The sequence below is a fragment of the Pinus tabuliformis genome, chromosome 3_1 (genome assembly GCF_031772625.1).
Source record: "Pinus tabuliformis cultivar Carrire ecotype Pingquan chromosome 3_1, CPIR1, whole genome shotgun sequence".
In the NCBI taxonomy this organism is placed as follows: Eukaryota; Viridiplantae; Streptophyta; class Pinopsida; order Pinales; family Pinaceae; genus Pinus; species Pinus tabuliformis.
In genome coordinates, this window is record NC_142301.1 from 877,280,351 (window position 1) to 877,298,339 (window position 17,989).

At 34.9% G+C, this 17,989-nt stretch overlaps 1 protein-coding gene across 1 annotated transcript; it reads left to right on the forward strand.

Annotated features, from left to right (window-relative positions):
• Positions 1-14,862: 14,862 nt before the first annotated feature.
• On the forward strand, positions 14,863-16,991 carry LOC149190385 (GATA transcription factor 7-like). Its single transcript, XM_089412137.1, has 3 exons — positions 14,863-15,223; positions 15,424-15,776; positions 15,899-16,991. The coding sequence occupies exons 2-3, from the start codon at positions 15,465-15,467 to the stop codon at positions 16,565-16,567; spliced, it is 981 nt and encodes a 326-aa protein (XP_089268263.1). The 5' UTR covers positions 14,863-15,223; positions 15,424-15,464; the 3' UTR covers positions 16,568-16,991.
• Positions 16,992-17,989: the final 998 nt, after the last annotated feature.

A 17,989-nucleotide genomic window follows, 5' to 3' on the forward strand; every position in this document is an offset into this window, starting at 1 on the left:
ACGAGTTGAAAAAATATTTTTTTACTTTTTTCCCTCTAAAATTTGACGATGTAATCTAATCTTATTTTATTATTTCCACTGTTATTTTATAATATTCCTTAGGAGGTCCATTTTAGACCTCAAAATTTCTCTAATGTTGAATTTTGATGTAACTAGACTAGGACATGCCAATAACTTGCACTACGAGTTAGTTTATTCTATGATGGTTTTGACTAATAAAATGTAGACCATTGTCAACGATTCTGGTTTCCCTTGCGACAAACAACTACAAGGCTTAGTTTAAACAGTGATCTTTGATTTTGTATGATGATATTTTGAGGAAATAGTATATTGATCAACAAAAAAATTATTATTTTCAATCTAACATTTCATCTAATGTGCCACTATAACACTTTCCCACATGTAGTTTAACTAATAGAAAAAATTGTCCTTTCCTAAACACTTTTTCTAGTCAAATTTTCCCAAAATCCAATCAAGATCTTTTAGATTCAAAAGTTTAAGTTGTTTAATTTGCAAAGTTCAAGTGCCTTGGGGGTTTTTCAAGGTGTTGAATCCATATATGCAATGAAAAGTGCATTTAAACAATAAGAAACCACAATCTTGCTCAAAATTGTATTGTCAGATTCTAGACAAAAAAGTTATTTCATATATTAGTTAGATTGTGTATTTCCCCCATATTGAATTGTAAAGCACATCTAGGCACAACAAACAAATATTGTCTTTTCAATACAATAATATCCTTCCTACTTAAGTTCCAAAGTATATAATAATAATTATTAATAATAATATCTATTTTAAGGGTCACAACTTAATCAAACACCAAATTAATATATGAGACCCCTCTTTTGGTGGGACAAAGGACTTCCTTCATGAAACAATATGATTGATTGAGTTTATAGAGGCCTATTCATGAGATCATAGGTTGAATGGTAGGGTGTGAGTTTTTTAACCAACCCACCTGGTTCAAATACTACCAATAACATGTAAGCTAATAATCATGAAATTGGCCCAAAGTGGCTTGGCTACTATAGTGGGCACCCCATTATTTGGACATGTTCATTTTAGGTTGAGTCATAAGATTCTAATATATGTGATTTGCATGTCGATGCATATATCTTATGGGTATAATGGTAGCTAGTTGGTTTAAATCTTGGGCCTAGCACAAATCATTCAATCTAGTTACCAATCCCCCCTAATGTAAAGAATTTTTTTTTACATACCATGACCCCCTTCAACTTTTAACTTGTGACTTCTTATAAGGAAACACGTGCTCTTAACCATTTGACTTTCTCATATATGCAAATATATATATATATATATATATATATATATATATATATATATATATATATATATATATATATATATATATATATATGTTTTTGTTGACTTAGTAATGTTTTGACATTTTATATATAATTGAGTCTTTTATTTGAACTCCACATTAAAATATCTAGTTTGGCCAACGTTGAAATATTTTTTTGTTAATATTTTATATATTATTTAAAATGTTGTGTGTCAATTCGACATTAATTACAAATTGTCACATCTTCTTCATAAGGTTGAAATAGACACCTTTCAATGCATCAAGAAAATATGAGACAAAATGAAAAGATAAACTATTCCACGCAGCTTATTTTTTAAGGATTCATATATATTATGATATATTATGTATGTATAGTATTTTAGGTGCATGTCATAATTTATTATTGCGCCTAGAGGTGCTCTACAACCCAATATAAGGGAGATGTGTAAGCATAATGTAAGTAAGTATATATCTATATATATATATATATATATATATATATATATATATATATATATATATATATAGATATAGTGGTGTATCTATTTGTAAACGTTTAACATTTACATGTTGGATCAATTAAACAAAAAATAAATATAGAGCCTAGTATGAGAGGGATGTTGTAGTGTAAGAATTTCAACGTTGGCTCAATTAATAATAAAAAGATAAAATTATTCAAAATAATAAAATTCAATTTGTTATATTGTAATTTTGTTTTTATTAATAAAACAATTTTTTTTTAGATAAATGAATATCATAATATACATATCACATTAAAACATATAACATATTAATAGTATCTATAAATTAAATTAAGATCCATTTTACCATACAAATTAAAACAAGTAAATGAGTATAAGCATTTCATGTTGGCTCAATTAATAATAAAAAGATAAAATTAATCAAAATAATAAAATTCAATTTGTTATATTGTAATTTTTTTTATTATTAATAAAACAATTTTTTAGGTAAACGAATATCATAATATACATATCACATTAAAACATATAACATATTAATAGTATCTATAAATTAAGCTCCATTTTACCATACAAATTAAAACAAGTGATGCAACCTTATAGTCGTGCTTTGGAAGGAGCTAATAAATTAAGATGTAAAGTGGATAAATTAATTGATTGTTGAGACACAAGGACTTGCTTAAATTTTGGTGGGTAGTAACCAACAGTAAGTCTACACATTAACAATTTTACTCCTACAGAAGTGCAAAGGAAAACATAAATAATGGTCGGAAGGGACTCCTGGTAAATATATTTAATTACATCTTATTTCTATCTATTTTTTATGGAAAGACTTGCTTAAATTATGGTGGGAAGTAAATTATGGTAAATATGTTACTTAGTATGAGCTTTTCAAGGATTTTATTTTTGAATTAAAAAATCACTACACAAATATCTAAAAATCATTCATGAATATTGGAACCATATCCATATTATGGCATAAAATATGTCATGTAGCTTGTACAAATTCCTTGTAGATTCAAACTACTAATTATAATATGCTAAAACAATAGACTTGAATTAACTCTACTCATCAGCGGAAACAATTAAACAATCCTGAAATCACGAAGCATAAAAGAGAAATAATTCAATCAACACATTACACAATGATTTCCTAGGGAAAGCCACAACTAAAAACCCCAATTTTCTGCTTTCCTAAGTCCATATTTCCTTGCATTGTTTCCTTGGTAATTATCCCCCTATTAATTAGGGAAATTAATTGTGCAATCCTCATAGGCCTTCCTCTGACTGCATGCACCACCTATACAATTCGAATGATTATACAACTAATAATGCACTGACCCTGAACTCCCATCTCAATTGGGTAACTCCCAAATCTGACATGCATGAGTTATTTATGAGTGAATCATTAATTTACTAGTTGATCACTGGAGGCAACAGCACACTACTAGACCTCCCACTAGTCCCTCCAACAATTGGAACTAGTTTAACTAAGTTAACAATTGGAACTAGTTCAACTGACTTTAACTTAGTTAAACTGAATTAATTAGTTACAACTTAAAATAAACTCAACGAGGGCTCCTATAAAGTAAGATATACTCTACATGACTGAAGTTAGACCCTCAAACCGAATTAACTAAGAAAACTAAGTCAAATTAACCTAGTTAACTAATACAAGTTGTCATGAGATGTGGAATTACAATTTTATTCCCAATTTAATTCAAGGACAAAATTAAATTAGGATTTTCTTGTTGCATTTCAACATAGTTATCACATGACATTATATTATGCAAAGACTACAATAAGACCTTCAAGTTGTGGGTAAATCAAATGCTTGAAAAATAGTTTTTTTTAATAATATTGAAAATTAAATATTTGTTTTTCAAACTTAGCGTTATGATTTTATTTTGAATTAAAAAATCACTACACAAATATCTAAAAATCATGCATGAATATTGGAACCATATCCATAAATTGTTGCATAAAATATGTGATGCGGCTATCGACATGGCATAATGCATAAATTATGCAAAGGCCGCAAAAGCTACAATAAGGTCTTCAAGTTATGGTATAATCAAATATTTGAAATATATATATATATATATATATATTTCAAATTTAAACATTATAAGTTGCATTATTCAATGCTAAACATATTCAAATTTAATTAATAAACACATCAAAACTTAATACTTCAAATGAGAATGCCTTTTAGATTAATCACACCAACTCCTGATGATGTGATTAATCTGAAAGACATTCTCATTTGCAATATGAATCACAAAAGTCTTAGATCTAACTTAATATTTACAATAAACTTTCAATATTAAAATATTCTTAACCATGGATATTCACTCCACTTTACCATAGATATTATTAACTTGTAAATAGGCTTTCTTACAATACCATGCGCCAATACCATGGCTTATTAATACCACATGCCCAAAAACCATAACTCATTTCAATCAAATTTTTTTATAAATATTTTATTTTAACTTAATTTTGTAACATTTTTTTGATTAAATCTAAAAGAAAATGGTTAGACTTTTGAGATATATCTAAACACTCTATCCTCATTACTACTAAAAATATTTAGTGGATATTCCATAGAGATTAAATCAAGGTTTTATTAGAATTAAAAATAAGAATAATTTTCTTTTTTCTTTTTTATGAGGAAAATGATGCTTAATTTCATTCATAGAGTAATGAAGAAAATTTCATTTTGTATATACACTTCATAAGTGTATCCTAGAATATAACTATGGACTATCGCAAAAAGATAACATTTAGTGGGAACAAACATTTTCCCCAAAAACATAGCTAAATATATCATGCCAAAATGGAAAAAAATGAAAGAGTAGGGCATATCAGAAGTATGTACAAAAATGACAACAAAACTAGTATTATATATGTATCAAATAAAAACATTGACCCAGACCATATGCCCCATAAAATTTTCAATAAAAATTATACACCACGTACAATTGTAATCCGCAAGAGATAACAAAAACTTGAAATGTCATGCATTAAAAAAGATAATCAAAATAACACGTTCGGAGAGTGTAAGCTAACATCTGCAAAGTGAACAAAAAATTAAGTCCCCTAAATGTACGAGAGAACTCCACATCCTGATCATGATACTGCCCCACTATGACCCAAAGATCCTTCTCTAGATGAAGGCCATCCTTAGATAAGTTGTTTGCACCAGTGTTCCATTCCTTATAAATGTGCGAATAAGAAAAAGCATCAAAAGAATCACCAATACAAATAATATCCTCAATAATAGGGAAAAGGTAAATATTCCTACAAGATATAATGCAAGTGAGCCAATCGATGGACAACTTTGAGTCCCCAAAGATATGATTATATGAGCACCCCTTCTCTTTTGCAAAAAGGTGCAGATTTTTGCATGCAAGAAGCTATGTTTTGTTGTTTCTGCATGCACCCAGACCCATCCTAACTTTAAAGAAGTGGGAAAAGGAAAGATATAGTATAAATCCACCACCACACTGTTGACCGTTGTCAATGGAATCTCCATCGAAATAGCCCCATGGATTTGAACAACCAATACATTCTTGAGAGATCACCTTGGGGGCTGCAAAGTCCTTTTCTTGGGAAAATGACTTAAAATGGCCAACACCTCGTCAACTATGTGAGAAGGGACAAATATGTTATCCATGAAAATCGTCTAGTTCCTAGTTAACTAGACTCCCCATCACATAAAAAGAGGGAGGGACTTGAAAGGATGACAAATGGGATTTGAGTGCCACAATTTCCAAACACCTTCTAAGTCGGGGTCAGACCAACTAATAGAGTGTCTAAGAGTAGAACCACACAACGCCAAAATTTTTGAAAAAAAGGCAATCCATGCATAAATGGAGGGAAATTTGCCCATTATTTTGATAGAGAGGGCACCATCTAGGGTCAATCATAAATCGTCTTTGAAGGACATCCCAGGTAGGGACCTTGTTCATCATTAGGCACCACATAATTTTTTATTTTATTTTGGAGTACATTTGACCTTCCAAATAGCCTTCAACCACCATTTCTCCACAAGATTTGATTTGTCAACATTAAATATACAAAACCAAATTTAGGTGTATATATACCAATAGAGGACATACACCAAATTAGCTCATCTAGTCTATCTGTAATACGAATGTGATTGTCTCTAAGAGATTGCATATAATCATTCCAATACACCCTATATTTTGCCTCGATACCCATATCTACAATCAAGATCCTTCCTTGTTTCCAGAAAGAGGAAAGGATTAGGTTAGCTACATGAGCCAACTTGTAGAAACCACGATCACAAAGCCATAAAATCAAAGGGATCCTACAACCTATATTGATTACTGCAACTTGGCCAAGGGTTGAGACCAAGGCAAAGCTTATCCTACCTACTAACCCTCCAAGCAAGCTCATTACCAATGATTTCAAAAGAGTTAAGAACAACGTGCCAAATAATGGAAATGTTTGATCTAGGTTTGTCCGATCTCCTCAGCCAATATTCTAGAGAGGAAGGCATAATATATTTTTTCTTAGCCACTGAATTCCACATACTATTCATAGAGATCAACCGATAACCACATTTTGCGATGAGGGATTTTGAGAAAAGAAATAGGCTTTCAAGACCCCATCCACCCAATGTTTTTGTCCTGGCAATCAAGTCCCACTTACCCTACAACAAGACCCCAATTTCATTCTTTCCAGGCGAAGAAAAAAGGAACAAAGTCTCCTGATTCTTTCCAGAATAAATTTAGGGATCCAAGCTAATGAGTCCCAATAAATCATAATGGTCTCCAAAACGGATTTAATAAGTATCAGGTGGCCTGCTCTGGAGAGCCACCTATGAATCCAATGATTCAACTAATTGTCCACTTTCACAACAAACGAGGCCCAATATTCTTTATCATACTAATTTGGCTTTAGATGAAAACATATATACTTTAAGCCCAACTCCATAGGCTTAATGGAATATGGAAGGACATGGGATAAATGCCAGATGTCCATCTTAGAGAGATTGAGATGTGATGATGGGCCTCCAAATTAGATACTAATTAAGGTCTATCTAACCTTTATTAGGCACATAAAGGCTATATTAAGTATCTCCTTCTACACTTATTTTTGCAAAATATTGAGATAATATAGGGACTTTCTCCCTGCTACAGGACAGACCAAGATTAGATAATAAAGGAGTTGGATATCGTGAAATCATTGACAGGTTCTAGAGCTCCACTGATTGAGAAAATCTAGGAATGTGTTCCCTGTCATTAATTATTTAGATCTCTTCAGCTACCAGAATTAACCAAGATATTTTATTTATGTGATGTTAGAAAAATTTAATTTGAAAGAGTATGAAAAGCCACATGTGCATACTTTAAAGAAGAAGAAACATAATAACGACCATCACATCAAAGAACACAAACACATTGATAACGGAGTTCACCCAGTTTGGGTTATGTCTCCGGGCCCTAGTGTTAAGAGTGGGGAGGTTGCTTCATTGAATGCTACAAAATTATGATGAGTACATGGTACATTCTTTGTCATTACAAGGATAAATTCCCTCAACCAGAGTGGCATGTCTCTCCACGAGACATTCTCCTATAGGAACTCTCACTCAAATGGGCCCTCCTTTAGTGTGACAAGCTAATAAATTCTCACATGAAGTGAAATACAAGTATCCTTCAATATAATGGTAACAAGGATCTCGACAACAACAACATCATCTTAGCAAATCAGAAGAAAGACATGGCATCACTACATCATTTACCTCCACTTCTAGGGATGTCTTGAAAATGAAAAGCTATTCTGACAAAATGGACTGCACCGTTGAATTTGTGGCATGAAATTGTGTCAAACAAATATAAACTTGGCCCCTTTCTCACACCATCAAAATATGGACCCTCGAGAATCTCTAAGATTACCCCAAAGATTCCTTCCTGGAGATGGAAGAAAAATATGTGGTTCAGATGAAAATTCTGAGCACACCAATGCATTCCCCACAAAATTTTGTGAAAAATGACTATAAAGTCAGCAACATTCTGCCTCTGTAAAAAATCAACCTCCAAGGGAATCTTTTAGATTCCTCAAGATTCTAGAAAGATTCCTCACTACTGATTGCCTAAAATTTTGTTGCTCGTATGAGGAAATGGACGACACCATCATGTTCCCTATGAAATTCTAGTTCGTTTGAGTATAAATTTGACATGATTATGTCAATGTGAAAAATTACCCTCCAAGGAATCTTTTAGATTCCTCCAAGATTCTGCATGGAATATTTTGTGGAATATTCCATTGGAATATACCCATCTTGAAAAATGTGGCCATCCCCTGGTTCTGCCCTCGACCCTCGTGCACACTGTTCTGCTCCGTTCTCGGCCTTTGATTCATTAGGCAAATGACAAATTCTGAATTTATATGTATTTTTTGGCCGACATACCAATATAAGGCTCGTTGGGCCATTGGCTAAAATGGGACAATAGTATGCTAGAGATCGTGGTTTGAATCCCCATTTAGCACCAAATTTTATTTTGGGAAAGATGTTACAGTTTGTCTGACGCTTGGCGATTAACCGTATTGTGGTTTATGGGAGCTGTTACATTAAATGGTTTTCGGCGATTGGTTGGTGTTTTATGTTATGTGGGATGGACCTGCCATTTGGAGCCGCCCAATTGGCAGGTCGGCCCACCAGGACGGGCGGGTTCGAATCCCATCAGCTTCGCTGTATATATGGTATGTTGTTTTTTGGTGGGGCAGGTTTGCCAGCGGGTGGCCCACCCACCACATATTTTTTGTTAACATTTGTTTAATGTGGGTCGGGGGTTGGCAAGGATGGCAGCCCACCAACCTAACATTTATTATTATTATTTTATTATTATTATATGTTAGCACATATTGGTCAAAACCCACCGAACAAATTTTAAGGGTCACTGACAAAATTAATGAGGTGACAAATTTTCCCTTTCGGACCACTAGATTATGTGCACCAACCCTTTGCCAAATTGTTTCCTTGTTAGTGATTGCCACTTGGCCTAGTTTGACCAGAACTTTGACTAGCTATATCTTGAGCATAGAGACTCAGTTTTGAGTGTCGTTCACACGATTGGAATCAGGACGATGAGCACTATGATCTGGTCCTAGTTTCACTTCAATTCAATGACTTTTATTTTTGGGTTATTCTGAGTCACTTCTAAATTCTGAGCATTCCTGGAGCCACCTGGATCATTAAATGAAGACTCCTCCTGTTGGGAAACATATCCACTTTTTTAGGGATTTTGGAGGGGAAATATATCTCCTTTCAAGGAGGATTCTTTCTCATAAATTTGTATAAGTACCAATTTAAATTAGCCTCTTGGGGTATGTATTTCTTAGTATTCTTGTGGAGAAAACTTGTTATTTAATAGCTCTACCTTCATTTCTAGCAGGGATGTACTTGGATTGACTCTAATAATGAAGTTTGGTGCCATTTTTAGCTTATAAATCTTGATTTCCTTTATAGGACTCTAGGTATCCTTGGGATTCACCATCTCAAGAGCCTCAAAGCCCAGTTGTACAATTTATTTATTTCCTTTGAATGTCTTTTTCACTTTCATCTCTTTTTTCTGCATTTATTGTTCATGCTTCTTTTGTTGTAGGTTAGATTGGTTAAATGACTGAACTAATTTTTTTGTAGGTCATCTATATAGGTACAAGCGTGATGCATTCTTAGAATAACTTTGCAAAGTCATATCCATGATTCAACTTCTTGGATTGGTTTACTAGTTCACACTTCTTGAATTTATAGAAGTCTCTTGTAGAAAAATAGTAGTAATTTTCTGTTGAATTTTATCACATGTTAATAAAGCTTTTTTAGTTGTATCCGCTTGGATTGATTCATAAAAACATTCAAGTTAATAACAAAATTTACCCCATAGAATTTGCACTTGATCAGGTTAGGTATTTGATAGCTTGGCTAGCTCACTAATTCTTGAATTCCCGGTTTTTAGAGTAGTAATTTTATGCTAATTTTTAGCACATGTCGACAAGGGTATTTTTGAGTGATTCCACTTGTATTGGAGTCCTAGGACATCCTAATTAATACAAAATTCACGCCATCTCATTTGCATTCGATTTGCTTGGTCATTGGTGAGATAAATCAGAGGACAAACTAGCTAGCAGACTAGGTATTTAGTCTTCTCAAGTATAAAAATCATAATATTTTTGTGGTGTGTAAGGACTAATATTGATTTGTAGTGTTGGAATTTTCATTTAAACTCCTTATTCTACCACCATCTCCTTCTTTCTACCTCCATAACTCCTTCAAAACATTGTTCACTGAGAGTACATTTCTAGTTTCTTGAAGGCTATCGTGTGCATTGTTCCTTGTGCAAGATGGGCCCCTGAAGGGTACTAGTCTTGGAAATGGAAACATACAACCTTCTCCTACCTCCACCACCCTTTCCCACCTTTATATCACCTTTTTATCCCTCAGAATACTCATAAATTCAATCCTGTAGCAAATCAGGGCAATCTTGTAGCATCTCGTAGCACTATGTAAAGTTAACTGCATTTGCCCTTGAAGCTCGATTTTTTCCTCCTAACCTTGAATAATGCCCCATAGGCTTTGCAACCATGATTAAGGAAGACTAAATACCACTTAAGACTTGCCTTTTTACTCCTGCAAAGCATCTCAACAATTAGCGTTAATGGATAGATTTATGAATTAGATAGCACAATAATGATTTTCTTGATTGCCACATGAAGTATATAATGTACTTTGTCAATGCATCTAACCTATTTGGAATGCAGTGATTGAATACATACTTTGTCAATGGATCTAACCTATTTGGAATGCAGTGATTGAATACATTCTCTTTCTTTCATGCAAGTTAGATTAGTTTGCTTTCTTTCTTCTTAAGTTATGGCTTCTATTTCAATCATTGTTATTCCCATTCCATAGACTATGTTTCCTTTCAATGCAACATTTACATTATGCAAGTAGCTTAATGTTGACATTTATGCAAGTAGTATAGCCTTTAAATTTATGCAATCAGGGTTAGCATTACATTTGAGCAAGCAAAATTTCCATTTCTTGAAAATAGAGTAACATTTCCATTTCTGCAATTAGTATAGGCTTTGATTTCATGATATTCACTTCATTGCATGAGATCAACGAAAAAAGGACACAATGCATGTTGCACATATAGTGTCGACACCTCTTAAGTTTGTACAAACCCCAGATTAATAATTAAAGTCGATAGCCTTGGGAGTTGAAACTTTCTTGTTGCAATATCAGGGCTCATCATGTAATATAGAAGAATTTTGAACATTAATGGACATGCATGTGGCACTCCCAAAAAGAGATAAGAAGTTAACTAACATTGAAGAATCTTTGACATCCCCATTGAAGAAATTAAGGATTTCATCCACAAATAACATATGAGTTATAACCAAGTTCTTAGCAATGTGCACACCATGGAAATCCCCCCTTCTCTTTTCACTCAGAAGACGACTTAAGCGTTCCACCACCAATAAAAACATAAGAGGAGATAAAGGGTAGCCCTGCCTCAGGCCCCATTGTGACAAATGAGAATACTTTTATATATATATATGTGTGTGTGTGTGTGTGTGTGTGTGTGTGTGTGTGTGTGTGTGTGTGTGTGTGTGTGTGTGAAATTTACGTAGCACCAACTTAGATCCATCTTAACTCTAGATCTACTGGTCGTCAAGAGGGATCAAATCTCTTTTCACTCCAAAAGTGGTTTGCACCTCAAGAGATTTGATCCCTCTCGACCCTTGGTAGATCTAGAATTAAGATGAATCTAGGTTGGTTGCTTATACATACCTACACAAGACATCTCACAGAAAAGATTTTAAATCCATAGGAACATCTTACATATCCTATTATTTATTATCACAGACATACACCTACATGACATCTTATAGAAGACACCTTAAAATCATAAAAACATATAACATATATCATTTTTTATTATCTTAACCATTATGTTAATATTAAACTCACCACCTTTGTGAACACCCATAAGCATAAAAGCCATAATATATTGAGCAATCATCATAAACGTATTCCAGCAACTCATAAAAGATTATGTTAATAAAAAGACAACTACGGGTAAACATCGTTGTTAATACAAAAATCTATTACATCTGGTAAACAACTTATTAACTAACATAAAAATCTGGAAACTTATCCCAAAATACTTATATTAATATAAAAACTACTATATCTATAAACACCCTCACCCTCACCCTCATTGGCATAGGAATCATAATAAGTTTAAAGTAATATATTACTATGAGAAATCACAACCATAAACACCTTTATTAGCATAGGAATCATAGTAAGTCTAAAGTAATATATTACCATAAGAAATCACAACCAATAACAAAAACAAAAATTCAAATTCATAACAACTACTTTAAAACACTAAATATATCATATTTAATTTTTATTATCTTACTGGTTAGGCTCATTAACTTATATGCACATCTATTCATCATTGATGCACATTTAAAAAAAACACAAGCAATACACGTAATCATTCCACAACCAATTATACATTAGGTTAATAAAAAGGTCACTACATTTATAACACCTACTAAAATATACAACACTTTAAATCACAATAACCAACATGACAAAGGACAGAGGAAAAAGGAAAAAGAGTACTCTTTGAAATTTTGGATCCTTGACAAAGAGATTTAGAGACTATATGTAAACATTGAAAATGATAGGTTAATTATGAGGTGGAAATTAAATGGTTAATTTAAATATATTTAAAAATTAAAATAATGAAATGTCAAGTTTTAAATTAAATTGGTTAATTAAAATGGTATATTTTTTTATTAAAAATAATTTTAGATAAAAACATATTTAAAGTAAATGACACTTGCTTTAAAGCAAGCATGACGATTTTGTGTATAGATAATTACAAGAAATGAATTTTATATAAATATTTGAAAACACCTTCTTACAAGGCAAGGATAATGATTTAGTGCATTATGTAGAGCGGGTGGTTCTTAAACCATTACCTATTATTCATGATTTGATAAGACCATTGAAAGCCCTATTCATGATTTGATAACGATTTTTAAACCTTTAGGATCGGTTCATGACCAGTTGGTTGGAGTATTCAAATGGCAATGTACATGGCTATATATATTTTCACGGGATATAGTTTATTACCAATTGGTTGGACTATGATATTCAAATTTCAAATGGCAATGGACTTGGCTATAGATATTTTTTTAAGTGGAGTTGACTCCAATGAATTACATAGAAGGTGGGTTAGTAGAGTAGGAAACACATAAGTAAAGGCAAGTGGAGTAAAGGTAAATAGGAAGAATGCCTGCCTTGCCTACCTCCCTATGAAGATGAATTAGTAGAAGTGAAGTTAAAAAATTAGGTTGTTCCAGTTGATTTAGCTTTAGTTCGGATATATTGTTGGCATTAGGATTATGTGAGATTTAGTTGAGTTTGGATATTTTTTGGATAGTGTAATTTTTACAATTGGTATTTACTTTTAATCTCTCTTCATGAAATTTGAATCAAAGATTTTATGGATTGTGTGAGACTCGATTGAGCTTGGACACCTATTGAGAAAGTGTAACTTCACAATTGACTCCCATCCTTAACCTCTCTCATAAAACTTGAATTAGAAACTTAATAAAAACTAAACACCACACAAATCAACAAGTTTATAGGGAATTTAGGAAATATAATTTACGTAAATAAATTAAAAAAATAATTTGTAATTTTTTTTATGAGCCCTAAGAGTTCAACTTAATTTGTCAAGTTCTAGTCATTAAAAATACCTTGTTGAAATCACAAAATCAATTCTCCTCAATGTTCTTTGAGATTAAGACCACTAATCTTCAATGTCCATAAACTAAATATAATATAATATAATATAATATATATATATAAACACTTTACTTTGATTGTGAAAACATGAATTCATAGCACTCACTAGTTGAGACAACATGACTGATTGGTGAATAGTTCAAACCACTGAAACTAGAGGTGCATTTAGTAAGGTGAACATTTTGCTTTCACACCATGAATTCATGGCACTCACTCACTAAGAGAACATGGATGATTGGTGGATAGTTAAAGCCACTAAAACTAACAAAATCTGCAAAGGACCAAATGTGCTAAATGCTTATGACAATTCTGCAAGTACATGGAATCTCCATAAACCATGGGTGGAGGACAGCTCAGAGTTGCACCATATTTGTTAACAAATGTGAATGGGGTCACATGATAAAGTCCATCCATAGGACTTAGCTATTTTTAAATAAATATAGGTGCTTAGTGGTATGCTACCTCTCTAATTTAAGTTTTATATTAATGGTTAAAGGCCATACTCGTGGGCAAATAAGTGTGAAAAAGGCAAAGTTGCAAAGAGACAAAACAACGTGTAAGAGATAACGGAAGCCGTCATCGAAACGGCAGACCGCCGTTTGTTTCCTTCCGTGAAAGGGTAGATTCCGAAACGGCTTTAACGTGCCACGTGGGCGCTAATTCGGAGTTATAAAACATTTAGCACTAAGTGCTTAATTAAGGAATCGGGTGAGGAAGAGTTGGTGATGGTGCCAGCCGTGGGCCCACCACCAGGACTGACGTGTCTGCGCCCGCGAATGGATAAGAGGGGAGAATATTCTTAGACGGGATTTTTTTGGACAGGTCCGTCGGATTAAAGCGTGTGAGAAGAGTATTTAATTATAAGGCAAATTAAGTCAAAGGCAGTTAGATTCGGGGTTTAGTTAGGGTTAAGGTTAAGCGGGGAACGTGCGCTGCACGGCGGTGCGACGGTCGCGCTATTTTTTAACTGAACTGTTGCTTAGTGGACATTTACAGTGAGATTTCGGGTGAGCTGGCGGGTTATGATTCGCTAGCAGACAGTAAGGTCGAAATGTAATTGGTTGAAGGACGTGGCATAGGCGAAATGACAGATGACGTGCATCGTGCGAGTCGCCCCGCGTAGACTTTTAAGGTAAAAAGTGATTAGTTTTTTACCTGTAAGTTAAAAGGATCGACGATCTTAAGATTTAGACGACAAGGATCGACGATCTTAAGATTTGGACGGCGTACGAGGCGGGGTCGTGAGTTCGAATCCCCTGGCGGGCGGGGTTGTGAGTTCGAATCCCCTCGGGGTCTGGGATTGTGATAATTATGATTGAGAAATTGGGTGGGTGATTATTAGTGCTGGTTGGCATTTTGAAAAATTAAATATAAACGGCGTATTAACTATTCAGGCCCGGCACGGCACGCTGAGTTTTGATACTGCGAGTATTACTACTGGCAGACGACGGATTTTATTTAGTATACAAGCTCTGCTGGGCTGTTATTTTGCGTGATATAACAGAAACCTGAGAAGATAACCCAGGCCGGTGCCGAGGCGGGGATATTACTTGTTGGCGGTGTAATATTAAGGTTGTTGTTACAACTGCCCAACTGACTGCCATTTGATAACGGGAAAAATGGGTTCAAATGGGTTCATGTGGATTGTGCCTGTTGCGGAATTGGCTATTTTTGGGTTTTTCTTTGGGGGTTTAATGGTTGCTTTGGTTCAATTTACTTGGTGTTGTGTGTGTGTTTGTGTAACGTGTTTTGCTTGGCTTGTTTTCATGCAGGTCCGGAGCTTTTCCGGGCTTCAGCTGGTTTCGAACCGGGGATGGAGTGTTACGCTGGTGGCAGCAGTCAAGAGGTTATCTGGAGTGACGGGGGAGGGGAGGGGTTTCGAATTGACGACCTGCTGGACTTTTCCAGCGAAGATATTGGCGCAACGATAGGCAGCGCCGGCGGGAGTCATGAGGAAAAAGCCCGGCCGGAGTCGGCGTTCTCCGAACGGAACTCCAGTGACTCGTCTGTCACGGAGACTGAAGCGGCCGCCACTTGCGACGAGGTCTCGCGCCTGGCGTCTAACGTGGTCGAAGCCGACGGCAGTGGCGGTGCGTGCCCGTTTTCGGGCGAGCTCTGCGTGCCAGTAAGTCTATAAGTCTTCTTGTTGCAGTAAGTCTCTAAGTCTTCTCGTTGTCGTTGCTCTCGCTGCCGGAGCTCTCGTGGTTACTCAGTGTGTGTGTGTCTTGATTGTTTCTGAACTCGCAGGACGACGCCTTGGAGGAACTGGAATGGTTGTCGAGCTTCGTTGCGGACGAATCGCTCGCTACGGTGCCAGAGTTCGTTGCCCCGGTGGAGTCCGTGGCAACGCTTTGCTCGCCGGCCGAGCGCGAGGAGAGCCAACGAAAGCATAGCAACTCTTTGCTCGCCGGCGCGGGACGGACGTGGGTGCTGGGGCGTGCTCGGAGTAAAAGGTCACGCAACGCTAATCCCACCGCTTTCGTGAGCGTTGCTATTAAGAGCTACGAACCCCGAACCGGACACAAGCCGGCGGTGAAGGGCTCGGTCTACGCAGCGCCGCCGGCCGCGGTCAAGAAGAGGAAGAAGTCGTTCCATAAGAAAGGCGGAGGCGGGGGCGGCGGCGGCGGGCAGGAAAGCCGGAGGTGCAGCCACTGTTTAGTCCAAAAAACCCCGCAGTGGAGAGCAGGCCCTTTGGGCCCCAAGACGCTCTGCAACGCTTGCGGTGTGAGGTTCAAGTCTGGCAGACTACTCCCCGAGTACAGGCCCGCGTTAAGCCCCACTTTCTCCAGCGGGGTTCATTCAAATTGCCACAGAAGAGTAGTTGAAATAAGGCGGCAGAAGATAGGCCAACAACAGTTGCCCTCACCGCAAGAAACTTCAACCATAACAGACAATTCCATGGCATACAACAGCTAGCGAACCATTTAATGGACTAGTTTCTCTTTAATCATTACGAAAGACTCGACACCATGGTCAGCGCAATTCTATTCATTGGTGTCTAACCATTCTCAACTGTACTCTGTACAAAAATTTAGGTTTTGAAATTTTATGTCTGAGAAACCTATGCAGTAACATGTGCTGTTCTGCGCAACGTACTTCTCATTCTTTAAAACTGTTATGCAGGCTAATTATCACGAAAAAAGATCTTGAAACAGACCATCTAACTTCCTTTTATATTCTCTCTTCCAGTTTCGACCTCAGGACGTCCGCGTTACTAATTTTCTTTATTTTTCCATGTATGATATTTCTGTTATTTATGTACACCGAATGTTTCCAATCCACGTGGCAACTTACAAATGAATTTTAATAAAGTGATGCAAATCCTGTCATTTTTAAAGTAGTTATAATATTTTAAAATCGATTTTCCCCTCTTTTTTTTTAAATAGTGTCGACATTTTTCATAATATTTTTTAAGATAATTATAAACGTCTTAAATCAGCGGATTATTCATTGTTTTAGTGTCGACATTCTCATAATATTTTTAAGATAATTATAAGTGTGTTAAACAGCTGATTTTTCATGTGTTTAGTGGATGACAGAATGGCTTCAAATATTTTCAAATATCAAATCCGAATTGAATAGTTTTCTTTCCCGGCCTTGTTTTATGATGTAAAAGTACCAAAAGGCCCACTAGAGATAATGTGTTGGATGCGGAATCACTGTATATATATCCGCATTTTAATTATACATAGATGTGTATATACATCAAATTGTATATATATCCGCCTTTATAATTTATCCATATTAAGATGTTGTGTATATATGTCAACGTTTCTTATTATAGATTGGGAATGATTGTACGTGCTGTGTTACAGTGAATAATGGCGGTGAAAGGCCTAATTTAACCAGTTTTGGGCAGTGATATGTTATTTTGGTTAAGATTGTAATGTTTATTATTTATGGTGGTGATATGTTATTTAAGTTAAGGTTGTAATGTTTATTATTTAATTTGTGTTTTTAAATATCGATATAGATATAAATTGAAGTTATAATATTTATTTTATATGTATTTAATAATTTAAAGTTGCAATTTATGTTACTATGATTTTTTAAATTTTTTCATACAATTATTACACCATTTTTAACCATGTGTTAATGAGTCTTGGGTCGATGTAAAATTGTGGTCTTTTATCATGAGTTGTGTTAAAGGCCAACATATTAGCTGTTTTAAGACCAATTTAGTGTAGTTTGCACCTAAAAATTGTTATTTATTTTTTTCAGTATTGATTAGCCACCATGCAACTTGCTTGGGATTTTAAAGCATCCAGTGAACCCTCGAATCTCTCCGAATTCCTTGGCATCTGTGAGAACTATCCTTGATGTTTGTTCGAGCTAATT

Coding starts and splice junctions, on each gene's coding strand:
- LOC149190385 (XM_089412137.1), top strand. CDS start 15,465: ATGGAGTGTTACGCTGGTGGCAGCAGTCAAGAGGTTATCTGGAGTGAC. Junction 15,777..15,898: donor CGGGCGAGCTCTGCGTGCCA/GTAAGTCTATAA, acceptor CTGAACTCGCAG/GACGACGCCTTGGAGGAACT.